Below are 15497 nucleotides of genomic sequence, written 5' to 3' on the forward strand. Positions count from 1 at the left end.
ACTTCCTTTTGAGAACTATTCTGATCATGTGCTGATGTACCGACCTAACAGCCCCTGGCCGTGTGGTAACAGGTCTAAGAGATAGGCATCATGACCTAACCAAAGCCAATCAGGTTTTTTCCTGGGATTTTATACATGGGTACAAAGTTCTTCCATCTCCTTCATACTCAGAAGGCCTTGGCCCTACATCAGTAAATAGTTTCAAATATGCATGTCTTTTTTTTTTAATTCCTTTACAACTATTTTGATAATCGGGACAACTATTTGATGATCTCAATAAGGGCAACTGGCTAACCATTTAGAAAAAAGAGAAATGTTAGATAAATCCAATTCCTTCCTCACATCTTATACCAAAGTTAAGTTCAAACAGACAATATTTATTTAAATGTCAAAAGCAAAACCATTTAGAAATGTACCAGAAGAAAAGTAATCTTGAGTTACAGAGGGATATCCAAAACATATCCCCAAGGGTAGTGTTGACAAAGATCTGGAAAAATGATCCCTTTCATCAGAATCTGGGCAAAGAGGCCAAACTCTGTCTCAAAAACTCTCACTTTAAGAAATTTAGTTCAAAGGGCACCTGGTGGTTCAGTTGGTTAAGTGTCCAACTCTTGAATTCAGCTCAGGTTGTGATCTCACAGTTGTGGGTTCAATCCCCACATCAGGCTCTGTACTGACAGCATTGAATCTGCTTGGGATTCTCATCTCCCTCTCCCTCTGCCCTTCTGCTCAAGCGCACTCTCAAAAATAAACATTAAAAAAGTTAGGTCAAGAGAAGAATTGAAACATGCAAAACCATGTAAACACAGAAATACAGGAAATCTCAATATCCTAGTTACATAATGTTACAAATGCTACCATTAGGGGAGAGTGGGGCAAAGTACACAAGGGATCTCTGTTTCTCAAAACTACATATAAATCTACAATTACCTCAAGAAAAGCCACATGCAAAGATGTTTTTTAAAAAAGATGCTTATTGGGGCACCTGAGTGGCTCAGTCGGTTAAGCGTCTGACTTCAGCTCAGGTCATTGTCTTGCGTTCGTGAGTTCCAGCCCTGCATCAGGCTCTGTGCTGACAGCTTTGGAGCCTGGAGTTGCTTCGGATTCTGTGTCTCCTCTCTCTCTTTGCCGCTCCCCTGCTCACACTCTGTCTCTCTCTCAAAAATAAATAATAAACATTAAAAAAAAAAAAAAAGAAGAATCTATAGATTCTATTTTTTAAAAAAAGATGCTTATTAAAGTTTATGTAATAAAATTGAAAGTAACCTAAACGTCCAACGAACAGGAGACTTCAGATAAAACAATTGGTTTAAACAAATTATGGTACAATGAGGAATACCAGGTACTCACTAACAATGATATATTTGGGGGGGGAAGAAAAATATTGATTGACATGAAAAGACACCCAAGACCTTACTGAGTGAAGAAAGCAAGCAGATTACAAATCAGAGGTGAAGTCCCTGTCTGGTAAGTATGCATTTGTTTATAAAATAAATCAAAGAAAGCATATAAAGCCTCTTTAAAAAGAAAAAGTCAGAAAACTTTACCTTTTAAAAGTGGAAGTTTGGGGCGCCTGGGTGGCTCAGTCGGTTAAGCGTCCGACTTCGGCTCAGGTCATGGTCTCGCGGTCCGTGAGTTCAAGCCCCGCGTTGGGCTCTGTGCTGACAGCTCGGAGCCTGGAGCCTGTTTCAGATTCTGTGTCTCCCTCTCTCTCTGACCCTCCCCCGTTCACGCTCTGTCTCTCTCTGTCTCAAAAATAAATAAACGTTAAAAAAAAAATTTTTTTTAATAAAAAATAAAAAAAATAAAAGTGGAAGTTTGTTCCCAGCAAAGCACTTGCTAACTAAAAGACTGAGTAAATACATCTCTTGACTATTCATTCTAGACATTCGAGAAGATAAAAATTCTAGTGCTAATAAACTTGGTCGTATACATTTAAACCCTTTATAGAATGTAATTATTTCTCCTACACAGGAAACATTGCTTAATAAATATTAAGCAATATTACATCAATTAGAATTACAAAAGAATACTTACTAGGAAAATAAGGGATTCAAAACTTGCATTAGTTGATATATAATACAATAAGCTTACTAAGCCTTTTTGTTCTTTTATTATATTTTTTTAGAGAGAGAGAGAAAAATCCCACTCAACCGAGCCACCCAGGTGTCCTATCCTTTTTGTTTTTTTTAAATACATTGCATCCCACTGTTTTGCTGAAGGGGAATTTTTTAAGTGATTCCTAGCCATTTTTCCTAAAACCCAAAGACAAAATTTTTGCATGCATTTTTTACTTCTAGAGTGAGGGATATCTGTTCTGACCTATCCAGCACCTCTTTCCTCAGTAATTCCACTTTTGGAAGATTATTCTGAAGTCCAAAAAACAAAAAGTTTGTGTCCAAAAGCATTCATCGTGGCATTATTTACACTGGTGAAAAATGGAACAGAATAGGTGTGCTGCAATGGAAGAATTGGTTAAACTGGTACACCCTTATCATGTATTACCAAGTCATTAAAAGTCATATTTTCCCAAAACATTTAATAGCACAGGAAAGTCATTGTGTTGGGTAGAGGGGGAAAAAAGATACAAAAACTATCCTGTATAATGCATCAAAACTCATTAAGTTATATTATAAAATGGTGCATTTCGCTGCGTGTAAACTATACAGCAACAAAATAGGAAAAGCTATCTTTTAGATAGTATGAAGCTCAAATATAAACCAGAGCTTCTCAAACTTGCACTTACAAATCCACTAGAGATCCTGTTAAACTGCAGATTCTGATTCAGTAGGCCTGGAGTGAGGTCTGAAGTTGTTACTAGTGATTTCCCCAAGTGATGTCAGTGCTGCTGTCTGGGGAGCCTACTTGGAAAAGCAAAGGTGTAGAGTACATATCAGTGCTCCTCTGTGTGTGTGTGTTCCCTGGACTGGCAGGATTAGCATGACCTGAGAGCTTGCTAGAAATTCAAATTATCAGGCCCACTCCAGAACTGGGTGATTTAAAAGCACCTGTTTTAAAAAGCGCTCCGTTAATTCTGATGCAAACTGAAGTTTGAGACCAAATGCTATGTGCGCTGAAAGGCCAACTGCAAGTTGCAGCAAACCGTCATCTGCTTTTCTTTGGATAATGAGATCTGGGTGATCTCATTTTCTTCTTTGCATCTTCCTATAGTTCACAAAAATAGTCAGTGTTACATGGTTTTATTCGAAATGAAAATAACTATAATTTTTTTTCAGGTTTTTAAAGTATTAAATGGGTTCCAGTTCTAAAATGATGCTGAACTTGTACCACGCCAGGAATCGATCTCAGGTGTTTCTTACCGATGGGCCGCCCGCACCATTGCAAATCTGAGGAGGGTGTCCGCAAGCTGTGTTGAAAAACTGTGTGGCGGTTAATTGTAGGTGTCAACTTGACTGGGTTAAGGATGCCCAGATAGCCTGTAAAATATTACTGAGTGTGTCTCTTAGGGTGTCTCCAGAACAAATTAGCATTTGAATCAGTAGACTGGGTAAAGATCACCATTACCAGTGCGGATGGGCACCATCCATGCGGATGGGCACCTTCCAATCCGTTTGGGCACCATCCAATCCGCCGAAAACCAAAATAGAACTGTTCAGCGGGTGGGGGCAGACCTGGGGGAACTAGTTTCTCTGAATCCCCACCTCCGCGGAGAAAGCCATTAAGTGGTGCAGATCTGCGACAATGAGGGTTAAATTCCCCTTTACTGGATGTAAGGACACCTACCGGGGAGAAAAGACTACATTTCCCAGCCTTCCTTGCGGAAGGTCATCCTGGCCAATGATAAGTGAGCAGTCGGTCACATGGCAGCTTCCGGGACTTTCTGAGAGAGCCGTTTTTGCACAAATTTGTCCCGCCTTCGTCCCTTCCTCCATCTGCTGCCTGGAATGCGGCGGAGGAGGAATGGTGGAGGACGAGGACCACACCCAGGGAGGAGTTTGGAAGGAGCCTGCACCCCCAAGGACTTTGAGGCCCAGAGCTGCCCCTCCTCCCTGAACAGCCCATCGCCCTCCTCCTTTTGTGTGAGAGGGAAACCAGCTTCTCTCTTGTTTAAGCCCCGGCTTAGTAGCTGTGCTGTTACAGCCGAACCTAATCTTAAATAATTATAGAGCCAAGGGAGGAGGGAAGGCCTGAAGGGGAAGCAGGTCCCCGTGAGTGATAAAACCGCAGAGCCTGAGGGGTCTATTGGGAACCACAGGCTGAGGGCGGGGAGAAGAGAGAGGAGCGGGGACAACCTGTGAACCGAAGGTCGCCTGTCCGGAGGATTTGCAGGCCTGGAAAGAGTTTGAAGGGTCAGACACTGTGTAGCGGAGGGGGGGAGGGGGAAGGGGGGAGGGGGTGGCGGGGAATGCTCCAGAGTAATCAGAAGCCAACACAACCACGCGCATCTGACTCCCTCACCTTTCCCACCCAGGCCGAGGGGGAAGGTGAGGGAGGAATTTTACCATTAACCCGTTTTGGGGTTTTCATTTCTACCCAGGACTAGACATTCTGATTACCGATCTCAGACCAAATCGGCCACTTAAGTGATCACTAGCTTTAGAGGAGACCAGAGTTAGCAAATGAGGCAGAGTGAGCTCACCGTCTTGGGGCAGAGATGGTCTGCCCGGTCCGCAACCCTCCCACCCCAACCTTCACCCACCCAGCCTCTACCACGTGCCAGGAACTGTTCTAGGTGCTGACACGGGACAGTGAACAGGGTACCTCGTGGAGCATACATGCTAATGGAGGAGATGGGTGCTACACGGGATACAATTTTTAAGTAACCAAGTATGTCATGTAGTGATCAGTGCAAAGGAAATAAAGCTGAGAAAGGGGATAGGAAGTAGGGGGTTAAATTCCCGTTAGGAAGGCTAGGGAAGGCCTCACTAAAAGGCAACATTTCTGTAAAGACTAAAAAATGTTAGAGGGGTTGGGATGCCTGGGTGGCTCAGTCGGTTGGGCGCCTCTTGATTTCAGCTCAGGTCATGATCTCACAGTTCGTGAATTCAAGCCCTGAGTCAGTGGGAGCCTGCTTGGGATTCTCTCGTTCTCTCTCTCTCTCTCTCCTTCATGCGCAGTCTCTCAAAATATATAAATGAACTTTAAAAAAAAATGTTAGAGGGGCACGGGGACAGAAAATACAGCCATGTGTTGATGATGTCACTTACTGGGTACAACCATGTAGTGCCTGCATATGTGTGTCCATGTGTGACAGAATGGGAATTGGCTCCCCAGCCCCCACAGGGTAGAGTGAAGTGTCTGGGACAGAGATTGAATATGAAACTGGGCAGGATGGGCCTCTCAGCCCAGCTCCAGACCTTAAGTATGGCCAAGAATGGGGCCATGTGTCACCAGCCCTGGGCAGCATCAGTGACACCTCTTCTCAGTCTGGACAGCGCTATCTGGGAAGGAGGACGGGCCCCGGAGATTGCACAGTCTCCTGTGTCTGGCCTGTGGCATCAGGGATTGTGGACAGCATGTGACCATGCTCCTGCCTCACCCTAGCCCACTACCTCTGCCATTTTCCATTCCCCAAAAGCAGACAGATCTGATGGGGTTTTTCCAGGCTGGGCCAGTGTCCCGACCCAGCAGGGGCTGTGAGGACAGGGCAGGGACCATTCCTGGACAGTCAGGAGAGATGAGGTGTGTCCCTGAGCCCCCATGGCTGGGGCTGGGGGTTGGGGGTCGGGGGTCGGGGAGCAGCTTTGCCAGGAGCAGGCAGAGGTGAGGGTTGGGAAAGTCAGCCATACCCCCACCCCACATCCTGTTTTTGGAATGTGGGGCCCCAGCATGTGCTTTCCTTTGGACTTTGTCCAAGGCAGTGTCTCCCCACCCAGGTCCACTCCCAAGGGAACCCTGCATGACAGTGGGGAGGGTTCCCCACCACATCCATCATTAACCGAGGGTTTTTCCAGGCTGGGCTGGACCCCTGAGCCAGCGTAGGTGAAGGGCACATTTCCCACCCCTCCCTGAAATCAGGCCAGGGGGTCCCTGTCAACACATGGAAAACTATACAGGCCCCCATGGCTGACGGGGAAAGGAAATGTCATGGAGGGGGAGGTTCTTGGCCTCCCCACTCAGAGAGGGGCAGGCGTGTCTGGGCCCACCAGACCCAACCAAAGCCCTGGGGATGGTCAGGCCCCGGAACACCACCTGGGAAGCCCAGCCAAGCTAGAGTGAGAACAGTTCCATGAGGGGCTTAACCACATGGGCTCCCAACCCATCAAGCCAGGCATGAGACGGGAACTGGCTATTTACTTGCTGTGTTGGCAAGTGGCTTAGACCCTCCCAGTCTCAGCTTCCCTCCTGCCAGGGTCATCAAGAGGATGCAATGAGCTGATTTGTGTGATCGGCTCGGCGCAAGGCCTGGTCCAGAGCAGGTGTACAGGGGAAGGGGAATGGTGTGCGGGTGGGGCAGATTCCTAGAAAGGCCCAGAGGGGACAAACAAGATGTCTCAACCTGAGGGTGTCCCCTCCTCAGCCACTCAGATCACCACGCATCATCCTAACTCTTCCCCTAAGGGATAGCTTCTCCTGCCACCTAGAGTTGTAGAATGTGATTCAGAGCCTTACGAGGGCAGAGAAGTCCTTCTATTCATTTTTCACATTATAAAATAACATGCTTATTAGAGTAAATCTGGAAATTATAGAAAAGCAGGAAGAAAGCAAAAGCTTTTATTTAACCACCAGTGCTGAACACTCTTGATGCCTTAATGGTTCCCATATGGGATTCTTTCCTGGGCACAGGTTGTCTTTGTTCTCCATAATATGGTTGGGACCTTAGCATTAAGATAAGGAAACTTGGGGGTCAGATAGCGCAGCCTCCTCAGCTGACAAGCCAGGAGACTGGGCCCAGGAGAGCTCAGTGACTTGTCTAAGGCCAGTAGTGGCAGAGGTGGAACCAGATCTACTGAGATCTGCTGCCCCCAACGCTAGCACCAAACCCTCCTCCAGCCCTGAAGACTGCCTTCAAAGGTGACAGTCAGTTGCTAGTGGATCTAGGCCTTCCAGTTTGGGGGAGTCTGTTCCATGGGCTTCCGTAAAGTCCCCCTTCCTCAAAAGGGGTGTGGCTCTGGTTAACCCCCACCCCCATTTCCAGAAGGAGACACAGCAGGTGGGATGGGGGGAGGGTGGGTAAGGGATAGAAAGGGAGGGCTGCAAAGCCCAGCAAGGGGCATGGCCTTGTGTCTGTTCCCAAGGGTGGAGCCAACCGACAGGGCCACCCTGTCCCTTTAAGAGAAGGGGGAGAGCAAGCCCCTCTCGGCTATTCTGTCCTGTCATCTATCCTGGCCAAACCCAAAAGGGAAAATGAAAGAGGCCCCGGGAGAGTAACAGGTCCCAGCCATCTCCCAGGATCCGTCCCTCAGCTCTAACACCTCAGCTCCAGCCACAGGGTGAGTGGGGTCAGGCTGGGGTCCGGTGGCACGGGGAGCCTGTGGGGCCTGTGTGAGTGTGTTGGGGAGGTTCTCCAGAGATGTGGGAGGCTGGAAGCAGAGGGACACCATGGAGGAGATCGGAGATGGCTGGGCCGCTCAGGAGTGGGATGGCAGGGGACCCCTAGAACAAGGGATAATGACAGAGTTATGGAACTCCCCATTCTGAGAGGAGTTCACTGCAGTAAGAAGGGCAGGAGAAATGGTGGGCAGAGAAGGAAGGAGGTGAGGTCCCTCTGGGTCTGCTGGCTCCCACCTCTCCCAGGTTAAGTTGGGTCTGGACTCCCTGGTTGGAGGTACCACGGTTGCCCATGGAAAGCATCCTTGGGCACGTAAGGGCACCGCTGGGCTTCTGGTTCTACAATGCAGTCGGTCTGGCCCTGCCGATGTCAAGTTGATTCCCTACGGATATAGACTCTGGAGGAGCATGGGGTCCAACCAAGCAGGCCCGTGGGGGTCTGGCTAGAGCACCAGGGTGGGGCTCCTCCCCAGCACCTTCTCCCCAAGGAGAAAGGCACCCACAGTTGAGAATCTCCTAACCCCTCCTGCCCCCGCCCCCTTGCTGACTCCCTCGTTCCCACAAAATCCCAGCTAAACCCAGGCCTAACTGAGCCCCTGCGGCACCCCAAGTTAGAGGAGGGCTAGCTAACCTCACTCCATGGGCTGGGGGGCTGGGGTGGGGCGCGGATCGGTAGCCTCTGACACCGGTCCCCCCCAACCCCCGCGTCCCCAGCGCCATGGGGGAGTGGGCGTTCCTGGGCTCGCTGCTGGACGCCGTGCAGCTGCAGTCGCCGCTCGTGGGCCGCCTGTGGCTGGTGGTCATGCTGATCTTCCGCATCCTGGTGCTGGCCACGGTGGGCGGCGCCGTGTTCGAGGACGAGCAGGAGGAGTTCGTGTGCAACACGCTGCAGCCCGGCTGCCGCCAGACCTGCTACGACCGCGCCTTCCCGGTCTCCCACTACCGCTTCTGGCTCTTCCACATCCTGCTGCTCTCGGCGCCCCCCGTGCTCTTCGTCATCTACTCGGTGCACCGCGCCGGCAAGCAGGCGGGCGGCGCGGACGCCGGGCCCGGGCCGCCCCCGCGCCGCCGCTGCTACCTGCTGAGCGTGGCGCTGCGCCTGCTGGCCGAGCTGGCCTTCCTGGCGGGCCAGGCGCTGCTCTACGGCTTCCGCGTGGCCCCGCACTTCGCGTGCGCCGGCCCGCCGTGCCCGCACACCGTGGACTGCTTCGTGAGCCGGCCCACCGAGAAGACCGTCTTCGTGCTCTTCTACTTCGCCGTGGGGCTGCTCTCGGCGCTGCTCAGCGTGGCCGAGCTGGGCCACCTGCTCTGCAAGGGCCGCCCGCGCGCCGGGCGCCGTCGCCAGGCGGCAGAGCGCGACGGCCGCCGCCACCGCGCGCGCCCCGACCCCTGCGGCCCCCCCGCCTACCCGCACCCGGCGCCGGCCAGCGACAGCGAGGGCGGCAGCGGCCACAGCAAGGCGTCCCTGGCCACGGTCCGCCAGGACCTGGCCATCTAGAGGCGGGCCGCGGGTGCTTCCCGGAGAACTGTCCCCGGGACCCTGCCCTGCAGCGTCCCCAGCACTTCCCGAGTGCGCTGGGTTGAGTGGGGGCCCCGTAGATTGAACTGTGGCAGGTCCTTGTTGCCCTGATCCAGGTGGCAGGGGGGAGGCCTGGGGCTGAGAGAACGTGCACAGGAGGAGGGCACCGCAGAGCCGGAAGGGGAGGTGCAGGTGGTGCCCAGAAAAAAGTACTTGTGATACCAGCCTCCCGAGGGCCTCTCCTTCTTGGGGCTGAGGCGTGGCCTCTGTGTGGGCTCCCTGTGTATGGCCACACACTGCACATATGTGTAGTATGAGCTGCGTGTGCGCATGCACATGTAAAACCTGTGTGAACTCTTTGTGTGCGTGCACGTGAACCGTGTGTGTACGTGTGTGTGTACATCCTATGTGGGCTCTCTGTGTGTGCGTGTGTATTCCCTGTAGGTCTGCGTCTGTGCAGGCATCTGTATGCCCTGTGTGAGCTGCGTGTGCATGTGTGTGTGTATGAGAGACAGAGAGAGATCTCCGATATGTACCGGGTGGGTGGTCAGGACCCAGTGCCAGCAGCAGCCACACTGGCTTCCTCCCTACCTGCAGGGGCGTTGCAGGAAGGTCTCCCCTCTTGACCGAGCCCACAGAGAGAGGAGGCAGGCGCCCCTTCACGCTGGGCAGGCCTCAGTGCGGTAGGGCTTGTGGACACCATCCACACTCAACCTTGTGGCCTGGGCAGTGGCCAAGCCCTCCCTTTGGTGGAGGTAGAGTAGGGGTGGGCGGTAGGGTCAGAGGGCAGGACTCTTTTCTAGATTCACCCCCTCACCCTGCTGCTGTTCCCCCCCAGTCCATAAACTTGGCTAAGTCCCTGCCGACCTCAAAAGAAAGCTGCCTGAAACGTGCCCCTGGCCCTGCATTTCCCTGTAGCCACCACCCTCTTCTCTCCTCTGAGAGTATAAAGAGCCACCTACATGGCCGCCTCTGGTCCTGCTCCTGTCTCTTCTCTGTCCCCATCTGTCTTCCTCCCTCTCCACCCCAGTGGAGCTGCTCTCCGTAAGATCACCCAGGCCCTAAGTGACATCCAGGGGCCACCACGTGACTACACCCTGGACTTTGTTCAACCCCCCTGAGCAGGCTGCTGCGACCCGCTCTGCCTGATTTTCTCCTGCATCCTTGGCCCTTCCCTCTTTGTCCTCCTTTCCTTGCACTCTTCTTCCTGGACGCCCCCCTGCCTGCACTGCACACAGCAGCCAGAGGGGTCTTTCTAAATAGTCCTCCTCCTTAGGCCCCCAGGGGCTCCCTGTCATCAGGGTTAAGTCAAGCACCTGAGTGAGCCTTCTGAAGTCTTGCCCTCTCCTGGCCCTGCTTCACCCCTGCTGCACGGGCTTCCTAACCATACTGACTTTTCTCTTCCTACAAACACAGTGACCAGTTTCCTTCCAGATGTTTGAACGTGCTGTTTCTTTGCCTGGAGCAGCCTCTCTCTGCAGCACCCCCCTCCCCACCCTAGCTAATACCTACCTGCCTTTCAGTCTCATTTGGAAATAAATAGATCCTTTTCCTAATGGCCCCCACCCCCAAGTCAGAGCTAGATGACCACGGCACCCTTGCTTCTCCAGAAAGAGCACTTCTGCTGAATGGCATTACTTGCTCCCCCACCAATGGCTCCAGAGTCATGCTTAGTAAAATATGTTGATAAGGAACCCAAGGCGTCCCAGAGGCCCAAGCACTTATCCTTGCTCACGGTGTGCAATAGTGTCTCTCTGATGTTGATCAGTCAGGTGTGCAAAGCCTGGATCTCCAACAAACTCAAATGTGGATACACAGCTGTTCTTCGGATGTATTCGTTCAAGAAATATTTGCTGAGCACATACTATATGCCAGACAACATTCGAGATCAGAACCGTTCAATAGAAATAGGATGTGAGCCACATGTGTAATTTCAGATATTCCATTAGCCACATTAAAAAGTAAAAGGAAACACATGAAATTAATTTTAATAATATATTTTCTTTAACCCAGCATATCCAAAATACTATTTCAACACATCATCAATATGAAAAAAGCATTAAGGAGATATTTTATATTCTTTTTTTTTTTTTTTTTTTTTTTACTAAGTCTTTGAAATCTGGTGTATATTTTATGCTTGGAGCACATCTGGATTTGGACCAGCCACATTTCTGGACTCAGTCACCACATACGGCTAGTGACTGCTGTACTGAACAGAGCAGATCCAGATGTTGGGCTCCAGTGGGCAACAAAACCTGCCCTCATGAAGCTTACAAAGCAGGCAATAAATATAGCACATACCGCCAGATATCGCTCAGAGTAAGGGCAGACAGTGACTATCCCTGAGGAGTGACACTGGAACAGAATGTAGCAAAGAGCTAGCCATGAAGCTGGCTCTGGGAAGAGCATTCCTGGTGGAGGGGCTGGCAAGTGCAAAGGCCCTGAGGCAGGAATATGCTGGGGTGTTTGAGGCCAGCAAGGAGGCCATTGTGGCTGGAGTGGAATGAGGGATGGGAGTGTGGTCACCAACACCTCAAATGCAACCCAACTGCCTTAGTTCCCTTCTCAGTGCTGTTATCTCCATCCACCCAGGCCACCTGCACCCACTACTGCCGAAGGCTGTCTTCTGCCCACCTCCCATGTCCTGTCAACCACCTAGTCCCATTTTACCACCGAAGCATTTCTTCCCTCTACCACTCTCATCCCTCCAGGCGCTGACCAGGGTCAGCCTTGTCACCAGTGGCCGGAATTGCTCCCACAGCTTCTCTGCTCCCTGCAATTCCAGTCCAAACAGCTCACTCACTGGCTTGAGATCCTTCACTCCCATTGCCCTCTCGGTCAAGTCCAGCTCCTGAACCGGCCCTAGCCTGAGCCCATCCCAGCCTCTCCAACTCACTTCTTCCAACATTCCAACCAAAACGGTTAAAGCACAGAGCTGGTGACAGTTTCTGGTCACATGAAGCTATTTATCACCTCTGTGTCCCAGCTGGCTAACTCCTTCCCTTACACCTAATTTAGCTGGGAGCTGGGACACCTCTTCCAGGAAGCCTTCTGAAATTTGTCCCAGGCCTGGTTAAATGCCCTGAGCTCCCATAGACCCAAGACTTAGCCACGGCCTTTCCCAGCTTGTACCCCAGTCAGCATCCTTCAGTCAGTCTCCCTGATGGTGCAAAGCACATGTCAGCAAGGATCAGACCCCACAGCAGGGGTTCTCACCTGGGGGCAGTTTCTCCCCCCAGGGGACATTTGGCAATGTCTGCAGACATATTAGTTTGTCACAGCTGGGGGGAAGGTGCAGCTAGCATCTAGGGGCAGACGCCCTACAATGCACAGGACAGCCCCTCACGACAAAAGAATCCCTGGGCCCAAAATGTCACTTGTGCCATAGCTGAACTGTGAGCCCCTGAGGACAACCTCAAGCCCCAGCATCAAAGGTACAACTCCAAGGGGGCATTTTATAAATGTGGGGCCACTGCTACAGTTGTCAAAATGAAGGCAATCCTGTTGGCATTTGGTAGGCAGGGGCTAGAAATGCCAAGATGCCCTCTTACAACACGCACCACACGTGGGGGCACCTGGCTGCCTCAGAGCATGACTCTTGATTTGGGTTTTTTTTTTAATGTTCATTTATTTTTGAGAGAGAGCTTGCTCGTTTGCACAAGTGGGGGAAAGGTAGAGAGAGAGGGAGAGAGAGCATGGGGGAGGTGCAGAGAGATCTGTGCTGACAGCAGAGAACCCGAGGCAAGGCTTGAACTCACGAACTATGAGATCATGACCTGTGCCAAAGTCGGACGCTCAACCAACGAAGCCACCCAGGCACCCCTGATTTCAAGATTGTGACTTGGAGGTTGTGACTTAGAGCCCCAAGTTGGGTGTAGAGATTACTTTTTTAAAAAAGGGAGAGAGAAAAGAAATTTCACACATGACTTTAGAATGTCCCACTGGATGGTCACATAGTGAAAAGCCTCTCCATAACTACCTAAGCCCAAAACCTGATTCTGTTTCACAAGTAAAACCTTGGGTTGTGGTTGGGGATTTTTTTTTTTTTTTTTTTTTTTTTGCGTGGTTTTATTATACATTGGCAGCTTTTATTTCAACATTACTCATAAAGTTTCCTAGGCTTCTTAGGGCGCCTGGGTGGCTCAGTTAAGCATCTGACTTTGGCTCAGGTCATGATCTCACGGTTCGTGAGTTCAAGCTCTGCTTCTGGCTCTTCATTGGCACCGTGGAGCCTGCTTGGGATTCTGTCTTCCACGTTCTTTGCCCTTCCCCCGCTTGCTATCTCTGTCTCAAAATAAATAAAAACTTTACAGAAGAGGGGCGCCTGGGTGGCTCAGTCGGTTAAGCGTCCAACTTCGGCTCAGGTCATGATCTCGCGGTCCGTGAGTTCAAGCCCCACGTCAGGCTCTGTGCTGACCATTCAGAGCCTGGAGCCTGTTTCAGATTCTGTGTCTCCCTCTCTCTCTAACCCTCCCCCGTTCATGCTCTGTCTCTCTCTGTATCAAAAATAAACGTTAAAAAAAATTTTTTTTTAAAAACCTTACAGAAGAAAAAAGAGTAGAAGGAATAGAAGGACAATGTTCTATCTGCTATGCAGTTGTGTCCAAGTATTAACGTACTGAAATTCATAGTCCTTCCCCTTCATTTCTCCTTTACAATACAGCGTGATAGCATAGTGATTTTTGTAAATCACGTGGATAGGTATGTTACGTTAAACTTCTGTCAGATTCATAAAGAAAATGTTAGAAAATATTTGCTGGAGGAAGAGAACCTTGGCCTCCACGTGCACGGGGACTGCCCAGATGGCCAGATAAGTAGGGAGCTGCCGCCACCTGGTGGCTGAAGTAGAAATGGCAGGCAGACTCTCACGGAAGGAACTCTTTGTGCCCAGGAATCTCTTCCTGTCCAGGCGCCCTAACCCACCCCAGACACAGCTTCCACTGCCACCTCCCTGGAACCCTCAGACCTCAGTGCTCGATGCTTCTTTGGGGGCAAGATTCCAGGAAAGACCTCTGGGTGAGAGGTGGGAGCTCTGAGTACTGGTCCCCCATCAGCCGTGAATTCGCTGTGATCCTGGGCAAGGGCGCTGCTCTCTCTGGGCCTTGATGTGTAGAGTGTGAAGTGTGGATAAACTTGGTCTCTGATGATCCTACAGGACTGCCACACTTGATCCTCTCAACCAGGAGCATCCATGGTCTCCTGCAACCTGTCCTCTGTGCCTCCTGCCTACAGAGTGACTTTAGGGGTAGGCAGGGGAGGGCAGGACAGTCCTTCTTGGAGGCACAGGGATGGATGGACTAGTTTTCTAATCTTCATCCGAATCTGTGTTCTTGTTAGCTTGCCAGGAGCTCCTGACCCAAGTGCCCATGCCAAATTCCACCTCTGAAGGTCAAGCGCAAATTAGAGCTCCTCTGCCACTTAGGGACCCTCAGACCCAACCTCTGGCTTCCAGGGGCTCAGGACTCTGCAGGCAGGAGCTGGCTTCCTCCTTCAGACTGAGATTGCCAGAGAGCTGAGGCTGGCTTCCTCCCTCAAACTGGGGACTCCCTGCAGGTGGGAACCGTTTCTCCTCTCCTCTCCCCACCTTCAGACTGGAGCTCCCTGACACGGGCCGTGTGGACCCCTAGACAGAGGGCTTCCCAAGGGCAGGCCTATCTTGTTCCACCAAAGACCCCAGCACAGCAAGGCAGGCTCCGAAAGCAGCTTGCCCCCTGGTGCTCATACCTGGCCCCCCATCCCCAGTCCCTGCCCACACACCAAGAGAAGGCAGCGAGGCAGTGAGACTCTGAGGCATGTGTAGAATAAATATAACTTTATTCTTTATCCAGTAGATCTCAGTGGAAAGTCCAACAGTAACAGGTGCACCAGCGGGCTCTGGGGGGATGAGACCCCAACCCCGGGGCAAGGAGGGCAGGGCAGAGCCAGCTCCCCCAGCCGGGGGGTGCAGGGGGTGAGGGGAGGGGACCCCCTGTAGGCCCGTCCTGCGGGGCAAGGAGGGGGCACGGGTATGGGTGGGGGTGGGGCAGGCCAGGGAAACGGAGGAACTCGGGCCAAGTGTCTGTCCGCCCATCCGCTGTGTGTGTGTGTGTGTGTGTGTATGTACACGTGTGTGTGTCTGGGGGCCCTGTGGGCAGTGCTGGTGGCTGTGAGGCTGGGGGACGGGGCAGCTTGAACCCCTCGGCCAGCCCCTTCGCAGTGGGGGCTGGAGGGCTTCGATGATGTGAGCCCTGATGGGGAGGCAGCTCTGCCAAGGCCACAGGGCGGAGACACACACACGTGGATGTTCTGAGGACCCCCCCTTGCTTTGCCCCTGCCCTGTCTCTCCTGGTGAGCCCCCTCCTTCCAGGGGCTGCCGGAAACTGTCCACGCCCAGTGGTTAGGCAGAGGGAGAAGGGGAGGGCAGATCTTGGAAAGTTAGTACTTCACAGTTTTAAAGAGAAAACTGAGGAGGAAAAGGCTGGGGAGGAGGGCTAGGGGGTGCAGGGACATGGAGAGAGACTGGGAGCCCCTTCTGAGCCGCTCCCCT

At 51.7% G+C, this 15497-nt stretch overlaps 1 protein-coding gene across 1 annotated transcript; it reads left to right on the forward strand.

The window, feature by feature from the left end:
* Positions 1-7167: 7167 nt before the first annotated feature.
* GJD3 (gap junction protein delta 3) lies at positions 7168-10988 on the forward strand. Its single transcript, XM_019416075.2, has 2 exons — positions 7168-7394; positions 8167-10988. Exon 2 carries the CDS (start codon positions 8171-8173, stop codon positions 8948-8950), a length of 780 nt encoding a protein of 259 aa, XP_019271620.1. The 5' UTR covers positions 7168-7394; positions 8167-8170; the 3' UTR covers positions 8951-10988.
* The last annotated feature ends 4509 nt before the right edge of the window (positions 10989-15497 follow it).

Source organism: Panthera pardus, unplaced genomic scaffold (genome assembly GCF_024362965.1).
Source record: "Panthera pardus isolate Hobbes unplaced genomic scaffold, ASM2436296v1 HiC_scaffold_3, whole genome shotgun sequence".
In the NCBI taxonomy this organism is placed as follows: domain Eukaryota; kingdom Metazoa; phylum Chordata; class Mammalia; order Carnivora; family Felidae; genus Panthera; species Panthera pardus.